Raw genomic sequence first — 12,272 nt, 5'->3', positions numbered from 1 at the left:
AGCACAGCGGTGTCAAGGAGGATGAGGAGTGTGAGGATCAGAGGCAGACGCGTTTACAACCTCCCCGTCCATCGGCCGTATCAGCAACCGCATATGAGGAAGACACTCGCCTGCTCAGATACGCGAGCACAAGCGGTTTGCTGCGTGAGTTTGAAACCCCGGGGGCCTGACAGCAGCTGGATGCGCCGCCATCCCCTGGGAAAGCAGCACTACACAAACTGTCCTATGGGTGACCCAGGGAAGAAACAGCAGAAGGGGGAGGATGACGAGGGAGAAAAAGCACCAAAGAGGAGGGGGAGCGGGGTTGCCTTAACGCTGGGTAATTCTCATACCTGACACCGTGACGGTTATGTAACACCATGGCAACATTACAGATGCATACGACACTCACACATGTGAACTGTGGCTTTCCCTCTTCCTCTGCATGCTTATTGTTGCCCCATGAGGCACTGTTGTTCACAATTACTCAATCATCCAAATTGTGAGCATAGGCTCTTTATTGCACATCGTCAGCACATATATCGCATAGAAGGTACTCGCAAAGCCAGAAAGTCTGGGGAAAGCTAAAGGGCATGTCTCTCTGGGTTGATTCTCAGCAAAGAGGAAGTGTGGATGAGAAGTATGACTCTATTCTGCACCACCAAAAGCCACACATTTAGTTATTCAGCTTTTTTTCCTGATTTGCAGATTCCAGTTTAAGGCAATGTACGGAGACACGCACACGCGTAGAGGCGAAAGCGCCCACAAATGACATCAAAGCCGTTGGGAGGCACAACACTCAAGGGGTGCGTGTGGATGAATTAATAAAGTGTGTGTGTGTGTGTGTGTGTGTGCTGGCGTGTGTTGGGTACACATGCCAAAACAACTCTTGAGATTTCAAGAGCTGCCCTCTGTGTGTGTCTGACAGCTAAGTGACTCTGGCGTTAGCATACCAAAGCCTTGTGTTTCTCAGACTCCATTAAGATGTGGCTACTCCAGCCGGGCTCTGTGCCTCTGCCAAGGCTTTCACACGCACACACACACTGCGACTACTGTTACACAGCAGCTGAGAAGCAGGGGGCATTTCCCCGGGAGGATAAACGGAGGTGTTTGTGCATATTTTCACATAGGGTATACATAACGATGATTACAGCCACAGCCATCTTCTCGTTACATTTTGCCGCGAGGGAAGTGGCGCAACAATGCATTTTAAACTCCAATACAGATATCCCGTTCCTTGCCACTTGGCATGTCCCTTTTCCGAAAGCGTGATTAAATTATCAGCTGTCACTTCAGTTAACGAGCAGAGATGCGCAGTTAATGTGCTAAATGCCACGGGGCTGCTGCGGCTCTGATTCGATGAATCTTAAGTGACCTCTCTTCAAAGCGACTCATTCTGCTCCTACTTTTTCTTCTATGGGTGACAGGCCGGACAATCCCAACAAGCATCATCTTTGTCTCAGGCTCCGGATGTGTATGTACACACACACACACACAGAAACTGGCAGCAGAGCACTGACAATGACAAGAGTGGAAAGTGGGACTATATAAAGAAGTGTGAGGAATCTGGCCCCAAAGATGATGGGATTTTGTTGCCGACTGTGGATCCAAGAGTCAAAAACACAGACAATAATCCTCCTGTCTGTAAGTGTTTAAGAGGGGACGTGATGCTCTCCATGTCCCTGCCTGCCTACACGTAGGTATTGAGACTTCAGTACAAGGAAGCTTATTTAAGGATATTTTTATAGGACAATTTGTCCCATTATACAGAGGTTAACAAGATAAAGATTTCAATTTTTGGATCTTACAGTACTGCACAGACCGCGCAGGAAACAGAAAGTATCGGCAGCTGTTTGAAACTACGATATAAAACTCCCAGTGGAGCCCTTTCACTGGCAGCTCGCGCTCTGACTGCAGCCAGTTTGTGCTCTGCGTTTTTGTGTCAGTAATGAAGTGTGAACGAAATGTCCCCTTTACAGCAAGCGGTGCCTGAGTGCACGTTGCAGCAGTATAACCACATTATTAGACTAAACATATAAAGTGGGAGAAACCGACCACACTGTGAGGGAGTGGCAGCAGCTCGCTTAGACAGACCACTGAGCACAACACAAAAGAAGTGAGACTCAGGTGGGGGTCGGTATCTTTACAAGTTTCATTTTATTGGTGTACTTTGACAATAACAATGATGGTATAAAAGAAAAAACTCCATCATACAAATTTTGATAATCAAAAGATAATATGCCGATACACAAACAGATCCACATAAGGCTGACATCAAGTTTTGACAAGTGGCTTCAAATGGCTTCAATTCAAGGAGAAGTTATCTCCTTACAATCAGAGAAGAGATATCTTAAATTTAGCAATCTGTATCTTTATTTATTTTTTATTTTATTTTTTTTAAAGAGTTAGCTTTCATACAAAAAAAAATGAATCTGAGTGGATTTTTAGAGTGGATTGTGTCGCTGGTTCGGGTGCCTGTGCTCCATTGCATTGTAAGCATATGGTGTTTTTTGGCTGACACTTCGCCATCCTGCAGTGCTTCCCTCCAACCTGTGCCTTACCCCGACCGCTGTCGCCATCAAAGAGACATCACTTGCACGAACGAGGACACCAAACTTTTACATGAAGATTGGTGCCCAAGTCCGTTGTGATTGGCCTCTTCAACTGCTACAGCGCACGACGACCAGCAAGGCCTCGGGAGTGCAGAACAGCTCAGATTGTGAGAGAAATCGAAAAATTTCATGGAATAAGGATATTTTTTTTCCTTCTATTTTTACAAAAAGCAGGTGCTGAGAGGCTGTGATGTAAAAACATTGATGTCGCTATGTAAGCTTCACTAGCACTTAAATGGCACCAGAACAACCCCCCCCCTCCGAGCCAAATCCCCTCCAAAAGCCTTGTTCTTGCTAGCATCTGTAGTGATTTAAGACCTTATAGAATTTCTAAAACACTACACACAACAATATTTACAATGATCATTTTTTACTTGATATACACTTTTTTCTCAATTTAAATATTTTTCGCTTATAAAAAAAAACTTGAGTGAAAAAACACCGCAATAAATTAAGAAGCTTTTTTTTTTTTTAAGGCTGCCAGTCTTGTCAGATGCCCAAAGAATGGTTTACTTCATTTAAACTGGCACAGAATGGATCAGAGCAGGTGAGATTATGCTATGAAGAAGCTTCTTGAGTGAGCAGCGGGCTCGGCCTTTGTCTGTGCTGAGAGCACGCACAAGTACATATGAGAGGGAAAAGACTAGCCAGCATGCTCTTATCACCACAGAAGTCAATTTTCCTGTTTTTTTAAACAAAATGCAAGCAAGCGTTGACGGATTTGCACCTGTTAATTCAAACAGAAGAGCCATCTTTGCTGATTATGTTGTTGGCCCTTGAAGCTTCTCGTTCTAAAGAATAGCTAATCTTTATATATCGAGAGGGGGTGCCCGAGGTCTGAATATTCACCCGAAACACTCCAACTAAAAACCAATTGGCTTTTTTTTCTACATCGTCCGCCTAGCTGCTTGATTTAATCCTAAGCAAAAAAATGAAAAGCAGGAAATACAGTGTATCGTGTTTAAGTTTCAAAAGCCGGAAAGGAACCTGCAAGTTGTTCGCAAAACCAGGTCAAGCCAGAGATCACTTTCATATCAGTGCGGAAAAAAATAAAATGAAAAGGAAAAAAAACAAAACCAAAAAAAAAAAAAAAACCCTAGAAATCTAGATGGAGGACTGAAAGGTTTCAGCCATTTCACTCAAACACACATGGAAAAGAAAACTTAACACAAATGCCGCTAACTGTCCGTTGACATCCACTGAGCACCTCCTGAGTCACTGGCTCGGAGGTAAACACGCGCTTCGGTTTGTGGCAATGAACCAGAAGAACGAATGCACGAATTAGCTTTACGCGGCGAGACGAAAAGGCAGCATGTCAAAACACAGAATATTTATGCCGCTAATACGCAGGTTGGAACTAGAGATGACAGAGCCATAAAAAAGTTTGAGGGATGTTTTTGCCCGCTGACCACGGCTGTTACGATGTTAGGACTGGTTCCAGTTAGTGCGTATAGAGAGAGAGAATCCCTCGTAGGGAGGTCTAGAAGGTCAGCACCATTCAATATCAATTACTATAAAGGAGGTGCTCAGTGAAGGACAGCGACCAGAAGCATTTTCTGATTAGGTGTCTTGCTCTTCCTGTGGTTGTCACACAAAATGGCCTCCTCCAACGTGTCTGTTGAGTAGATTAATACACGCCAGGCGACATGTCCGGTTCCATTTCACTGAAAAACCAAGACATGTGTGTCGTGAAGAGGGGAGTCTAAATGAAACTGAACGCCCCCCCCCCCACACACACATTTTACACAGACCTGAACCTCACAACCGCACACAATTACACATAACTACAAGTTTCAGTGCATCTAACACAGTCTGTCATATGTCACCTACTACATTGTCACATCAACCGCAAGAAAAAAAATGAACAATTACAGAAAAATAATCCATAAAAGATCAAATAAATAAAATGAGGTCCTGCCTCTTTGCCTCTATGTCTTATTTCAGTGTGGGAGCACAAAAAGTTTGCCAACCCACCCACATTTCCTCCCAAAAAATACATCATAAGAAATGCATACAAGGCGATTTGTGTGAAATGAAGTAGCTGCATGACTAGAGGACAGACAGTGAGGAGAAAGTGTCTGCAATCTTTTTATTTATTTATTTTTTTTGATGTTGTTAAACGGAACCACGTTTACGGTACTGGGATATTTTTACTCAAAGTCAACACTGTCAAACACACAGACCGGAGAGGGGGACATTATAGCAACTGCCTGCTGTGTCGATGCACAGTGTGCAGCGCGCCACCGAACAAAACCTCGACTTCGAGCCATCATCCTGAATTTTTCTGATTTTCTACAGAGAAACTCACTGGCTAAAGACTGGCCACGAGCGAGCAAAGCTAATCAGTGGTTCAGCTTGCATCTTAGATATTCATTTAAAATGTTTTCCTACCCACGTCTAGATAAAGAAGTGTCAGTTAAAAAAACATAAAGGCAGCCAGAGATTGGTTGTTGTAAAGATACAGTTTTCACAGCACCCGCAGTGGAGGAGGGCTGGCTAACAGTATTACAAACACTAGACAATCTGAAAAATAACAAAGCAATAGCTTCTGTAAACACCAGTGACAGTGACAGCGATCAAGTATTCTCTACCTCCAATTCTCTCCATTAAGAAAAAAAAAAAAAATGAGGATGAGTAAACATTAAGGATGCGGGATCTAAAAGTGAAACAGCAACGGTTTTATCTTTCCCTGGCCTGGACTCGCGCACCACACACCGAGTGACATCTCCTCGAGGTCACCCTGAAGACCTCTGCGCTGACGACGGGATACAAGCAGGCCATTTGCATAGCTCTTCCTCACTTATATACACACGGACACACACACACACACACACACAACCAGATGCGCAGGCTCTGACAATGGTGGCATGTTTGCGTAGGCAAAGGTGTGTTGAGTGTGAAGTTTGCATACGCAGTCACTCCTTCTCTGTAGTCCAATAAGGGTTTTGCTAGCACCCATGCTATTGCATCTGTATAGTGAGGAAGTCGGGTCTAAGTTCCGCTGTCAGATATTACAGCTTATTGCTAACGGTGTGAGCATTGCTCTCCAACATACAGCCACTTGCAGGCAGCCAGAACGTCCAATGCAACTATGCAAACACAAACATCACAGTCTTTACATGGCATGTTCACAGGACAAACTATAGTTGGAAAGAGATGAAAAGGTATCAACAGGCTCTCAACTTAATTAATTATTTCACATACAGTATACATGACTGAAAACACGCACTCTTGTTTTTTTTTTTATATCATTTTCTCTTGTCTCTTCGCTTGCAGATTTGGCATACCTTCTGCAGAACCAGCTGCAAAGAGTCCACTCGGTCAACATTTGCTGCGTGGTCGTGTGTGTGCATGCAAATGTTTTCACAGGTTTACTGCATTTTGTTAACATGAGAAGTGCAAGAGCAAAGGGGAATGGACAAATCAAAGCCTCGGGGGGACCACGCCAGGAATGTGCGCTTGTGTCATTGCCTATTTAGAAAAAACTAAACAAAAAAAAAACCAACAAAACAAGGACAATAGCGTAGGGCTGAGCTAATTGTTGACTGAATAGAAAATGAATGAATGGATGGATGTTGAAGGCCAAAATGGTGCAAAAGGCATGTGGAGACTGAACACTAGATAAGCCCAGATGAGAGAAGTGATGGACTGTGGCACAAGCAAGTGCAGCATTAATCCTTAATTTCTTAAATTATTATTTCCAACATACTTATTTGAGTCTCCTGTTTTTTCTTCTTTTTTTGCATACAAACAAAAACAAAGCAAAGGATCAACTGAAAAGTCCTAAGCACTGCTGCAACTGGTGAAATATGGCTGATGTCCCAGAGGACTTTGCTTCCCAGGTGTGTTTTTGCAGTCCAGCTGTGCCTACGTCAGTAGTCAGCTACGGGTGCAAGCTTTCTGCTCAAGCTGACTGTGATGTTGGTGTAGAGAGGCCTCCTGGACATTAGGGGGGAGTAGTTGAGGTTGTTGAGACCATCCACTTTCTGTCTTTCCTTCGAGTGGCGTAGTAGACTATACCTGCAAGAAGAAACAATTAATAAGAGGAGAGAAGAGGAGAGGGGAGGGGAGGGGAAGGGAAGGGAAGGGAAGGGAAGGGAGGAGACAGTTTGCGATGAGGACATGTAGTGCAAGTGAAATATTCAGGTTCAACAAGTTAGACTAAGCGGCAACCAAGCAGTAATAGGCAGTGAGTCAAATGTTGGAGAACAGGTTTCATCATCCTGCACAGTGTTAATAGAAGGCAAAGGTGAGCTGAATGATTACTCATCAGATCACTGCAGCCTTGTTTGTAGGAGTACCGTAGATTCAGTGCTGCACTATCTTGAGGTACTTGTACTCTACTTGATTATTTCCATTTTCCACTCCACTACATTTTGGGGGCAAATATCATACTGTTGCATACTTTCTAGCAACTATATTCATTTGATTTAATTACAGGTTACTTGCATGCTGCATCAGAACCAGATGAGTGCATTTTTAAATAAACATATTTTATTGACGACCGGACAAAAAAAAAAAAAAAACTAAATAAAAGACTTAGGTAGTGAATGTGTGATCTGACAATTGGCCAGGCCGATTACTGGTCAACCTGTAGTATTTAAATACATGTAAATACATGTATAGTTTATTCTGACTTGTGCTTACTTTACTTTTGATAATCAATATGTACATTTGATGTCAGATAGTTAAGGACTCTAGTACTATTTCACTGATTGACTTTCAATATTAAAGGTCCCATATTATACTGTTTTTTTTCAACATTTTCACACAGCTGTCATTGGTCCCACAACACTGTATTCGATGTGCATTGACCCAAACCCATCAGTGGTCCTGAATTTCAGCTGTCTAAAAGTCACTCAAGTGAGCTCTACTGAGAGCAGGCTGTTTCTGTGCCTGCACCTTTAAATGCTAATGAGGTCCATCTGACATGGCTTACTTGCCTGCTACGCGTCCCTCCCTGGAAGACGATGCCTCTTACATAGCACGTGCTTATGTTATGGTCGATGTATATATACACATATACACACACTATATATATATATATATATATATATATATATATATATATATATATATATATATAGCGCTATGGCTTGTGGAGATGCTTTCGTTCAACCATACCAGTTTGACTCAGAATCGGACCGAGAAGGAGAGGCTCCTGAAGATATACAGACTCTGTGGCTGCAGCAGGATGTTTCAGAGTGGTTAGTGTGTCTGAATAATCTTAGTTTGTTCATATGTTGTTAAAGTTACTACCATGTAGCTAATGGCTAACAGCTAGTGAAAGCTGTGTTTGTCTCTAACACAATCTCCAAACACTTGGACATTGTTCGCATCGTCGCTGTCTCCAGTCTGCACGTTTCCAGACTTTTTACTGTGACAACCAAGCTCCATCATAATATTATTAACATTAGACTCGCTTCAAAAGTCATTGCATAGTGGACCAAAGCGGAGCTAACTAGTTAGCCAGTTTCCAGTTGACTTCACCATACTCGTAGGCAACTGTAAATACTATCAAAACGTGGAGACATTTACCTGTGGCTCTGGTATGGTTGGGACTGATCCTTTTATGAGGGTCAGTGTCGAGGCAAAGCCATCTTTGTGCTGACCCCCGTTACTGAAGCAGTCTGATGTAAAGTGGTTAGCACACACACACACACACACAAACACTCGAACCACAGCCAGCACGATGCCGTTAAAAAATGAAAGGCAACCACTGTCTCTTCTGTTGTTCTGTAGCTGGGACAGAATATAGGCACTTATGTTGATTTTTGCAACAAAACAACAGAGCAATCTGCGTGTCTAGCTCTGAGTGACGACATTGTTAAACACTGCTATCTTACCGTTGGACACACCGAACTTCACCTCAGGAATGAACGCCCCCGTTTTCGGAAATCTCATATCACTGCACAGAGGAGGCCTGTCTATGATAATGACTCCTTTCGTTACATAACGAAAGGAGCTGAATCTGAACAGCCTGTAGGAGCCTTGTTTTACCAGTGGGTGGGCTGCAGAGACCATGCAGGAATCGCTTGTTTTCCTCATTCTGGGAGTTGGTAGGCTCAGGGAGGACCAGCTTATATATGTAGACATCAGAGAAAATGTGTTTTTCATAATATGGGACCTTTAAAAGCAATTTTTAACACAATATCTTTACTTTTGCTCTAGCATGACTTTTGGGCACTTTTTTACAGCACTCACTGTTTTATGAGACATTTATGATATTTGCAAAGACAAACTTTGACATTTTTTATTGACATTTTTATTGTCATTATTTGTATTTTTCTGCTTAGTATCAACTCCTTGACATTTCCTATTAACAAATGAAACAAGCATTTACTCTTTTGGCCATGTTAAGTAACTTGGAATTTGAGCAAAAAGAGCATGATTGGAATTCAGCCTTGAAGCATACAAGCACATCACATGCAAAGTCTTTGAAAGAGTTGAAATTCTCTCAAAGTCACTGTTCTGGCTGTTCATGTGACTGGCTTACACCACATGAGTCTAAGCCTCATTCCAATTATCAGCTTCAACTTTTAACCAAAGGGTGAGTGAGTGTGTGTGTGTGTGTGTGTGTGTGTGTGTGTGCGTGCGTGCGTGCGTGCGTGCGTGCGTGCGTGCGTGCGTGCGTGCAAACCAACCTTCCCAGGAACTGGACTTCCCCGCGATGGTGATGTGGAATAGACATGTATCGTCCCTGGTCTCCTCGCGGTCTACTCACTGTGTAGTTGGCATAACGCACCCTTTAAAAAAAACATTGAATGCTCATTAAGCTATGTACACAGGAGTGTTCAGCAAGCACAGTCATGTTTTCATAGAAGGCATGACGATCATATTACCTCTGTGTGCATTACAACAGACAGCAATACAAGAAATATATAAGGGGAAGGTTTGCACAGTAACTGAACACAAACATACAGAAACATTACACAACAAGTGAATCAATTAGAGCTGCCAGTGTATACTGAGAGACCTGAGTGTGTACAGCTGCCTGGGAGCTGTGTTGGTGGAGGGAGAGGCCACAATGGTGTGTGGAAAAGGAAAAAAAAACTACACAAAAGGCATTGCAAAAGCCTGCTGTGTGCCAACTGACAGAGCTCATCTTTTGAGCAAGCCTAATGTCAGTGATACTGTAAGCTCTGTAATGTCTGTGTGTGTGTGTGTGTGTTCCTCTCACCTGTTCCAGAGGTCATCGTCCTCTCCTCCCCAGCCCCAGAATGCATTAGGAAATCCATTAATCTTTTTGAACTGCTTCACCGTCATGCCGCTGACCCCACCAAAGAACTCATTATACGGAAGCCTACAGGGGACAATTACATATATTAACTTTGTATTAAGTAAGGGATACATTGACGGTGCATACGCCTATAGAGACAGAATCCAGGGCTCACATGTAGGAGTACTTGTCAAGTTTGACCGCAAAGTGTCGGGGCATGTCGGTGCAGCCGTAGTAGTTTCTGTCGTTCTCCATGAGGTGGTCCACGTCGTGGAAGATCAGACAGTCCCAGTCAAAGTCCTTCATGGCCTCCTTGAAGCCGACATTGAACAACATGGCTCGGTTAAAAGGCTCTGTGCCCCCCTGAAGAAAAATAAAATGAGATACTTTAATATCATATCAATTCCCTTCTTCTTAGGGTGTCATGCAAAAGCTTGCTTTGTGCGTCCATTTCAACCTGCTATCTGTTGTAAAACACAGACATTGTTATTAGCTGAGAACAAAACTCACTATCAACAACTGTTTGGACTTTACACGGGAATCTATCAGTTAGGTGTGTGCATACCTGCTCAATGAGATAAAAGGCAAACTGGAGTCTCTGTTTCTGTAGCACTGGCACCAGGTGTCTCAGTAGAATGGGTAAGTGTTCATGTCGGTTCCTGAATGGGATGAGGATTGCCACCTTAGGGACACAAAATGGATAATGGATCAATGTAGATGAAAGGACATGCATATAAACGATCATACAACAAAAGGTACGTTTCCATCCCCAGCACTCAGAACTAGTCCAAGGAAGTACTTTTGCCCTCAGTCTGTTGTTTGTGTTTCCATGAAGATTAGGCAAATTTAGTCTGCTGACGTTTACAAAAGTGACGTCTCTTTTTCCGTGTCAGATTTTTTGTGCAACTTTATGTGTTAACAATGCCATTGGCCAATCTTTCAGATGTTGTTCTTTCAGAATGTAGTGTCGGCTGTATTCAGGTCTATGCGAGACACCTTGTGAAACCCAGCGTGTCTATGTTGTATGAGCACACTTCAGAGAGTATCACTTCAGAGTGATTTTTTTTATCGACACGTTGTTTGTTACTCCACTTTGTTTAGGAAAGGCTCCTGTTTGCAGGTGTCTCATCAGCAACATTTGGTTGTATCTGCTCCATTTGATCACGCTATTGTTATCCCTGCCAATCATTTTGAAAAAAACAGTCTGTGGTTAAGTCTCTGAAATGTGTTCTTTCGTATTCCGGCATTTCTTCATGTGAAGTCATGTCACGTAGGGGTTAAATACTTGTCCCAGTGCTTGAGTTAGGCCCTGGTCCCTGCAGTGGAAACATACTGAGTTCCTCCAAAGGTTCCTCGTCCCTGTGAAAGTTCCCTGCAGTGGAACTAAAACGAAATTAAACTGCAATATATGCACAATGTGAATGTTCCTGAGTGTTGTGTTTGCTCAGCAGTACATAAATGGGAAAGTGTGGGTGAAGACCCTGCCAAACCACAGTAATTACCGACTCATGACAAATACACGGCAGGTTATTAAAAATCTCATTTCTACAATGCGATCTGGCATGCATCAATCATGGGAGCACCAAGGCACTAAATGTTTAGCGGTTTATTTTTCCCCACAGAGCAGTCCTGATGACAGCCCCCTGCTTTTCAGCTTCTTTTGAAGCTCAATAAAAAGGTAAAACTGTCACAGCAAGGAACAAAAAACCAGCGAAATGGAAAACAATGCGTTGCTAACAAAGAGAAACTACTGTGGTTGATGAGAGAGAGATAGATTTGCTGAGAAAGAAAATGGAGGGAGATAAAGAACTGGTGGCGGAATACACGCAGTCCCTCGGGGCAAATGAATGTGAGAGACCGACAGGCAGATGGCAGGCACGATTGCTCTGTTGGACCAAAAAAAAAAGGGAGCGATAAAAAGAGGCTGGTGGATGAGGCTGGTTCAAGCATGAAACAGAGCCGCAGGGCACACAGAAAGCTCTGGATTCATGTTTTGCGTAATACTCGGTGACATATGAGTGCATGTGTACATTTTTTTGCATTAGAATGTGGGACAGACCAGCTGCATCATCCTGATTTGCACAGTGAGCCACAGAATCAGCAGGCGAGCGGTGTAAACGCATCTGTGACACGTACTGTACTTTGCTCATGGGACATGTGTTAGACATGCCGGTTACTGGATGTGAACTGTATCAGTGGACTGTGAATGCCACAAACTTCCTAGAATTGGACATGGATGACTGTCACCACCATTACTTCTGTCTCTCTCTCATGCATTGTGGGATGATTTCATCCAGTAAATTGTGATCGGCTGAGGTCTTGACATTGTGCCATCATGCATGAACTTTTCTACCTCATTTCTACCTGCTGCCACTGGCCTTTAAAACAACTTATCATGATGTGCTCTTTTATATTTATTGTTCTATTTTCTTTCTCGCTTTTTTGCCCTGATTGTGGTTCCT

General features: G+C 43.1%; 1 protein-coding gene across 1 annotated transcript in view; it reads right to left on the bottom strand.

The window, feature by feature from the left end:
• Positions 1 to 2,117: 2,117 nt before the first annotated feature.
• Positions 2,118 to 12,272, bottom strand: part of b4galt5 (UDP-Gal:betaGlcNAc beta 1,4- galactosyltransferase, polypeptide 5) — a 35,496-nt gene continuing 25,341 nt past the window's right edge. Inside the window, exons 5-9 of the mRNA XM_037102732.1 lie at positions 10,376 to 10,492; positions 9,986 to 10,173; positions 9,772 to 9,894; positions 9,236 to 9,337; positions 2,118 to 6,611 (exon numbers count right to left, since the gene is read on the bottom strand). Of these exons, the coding sequence (XP_036958627.1) occupies positions 6,464 to 6,611; positions 9,236 to 9,337; positions 9,772 to 9,894; positions 9,986 to 10,173; positions 10,376 to 10,492 (678 nt within the window). The 3' untranslated portion in view covers positions 2,118 to 6,463. The remainder of the gene's footprint in view (positions 6,612 to 9,235; positions 9,338 to 9,771; positions 9,895 to 9,985; positions 10,174 to 10,375; positions 10,493 to 12,272) is intronic.

The sequence above is a fragment of the Acanthopagrus latus genome, chromosome 7, assembly GCF_904848185.1.
Source record: "Acanthopagrus latus isolate v.2019 chromosome 7, fAcaLat1.1, whole genome shotgun sequence".
Lineage (NCBI taxonomy): Eukaryota > Metazoa > Chordata > Actinopteri > Spariformes > Sparidae > Acanthopagrus > Acanthopagrus latus.
This window is presented reverse-complemented; position numbering and strand designations above follow the sequence as displayed.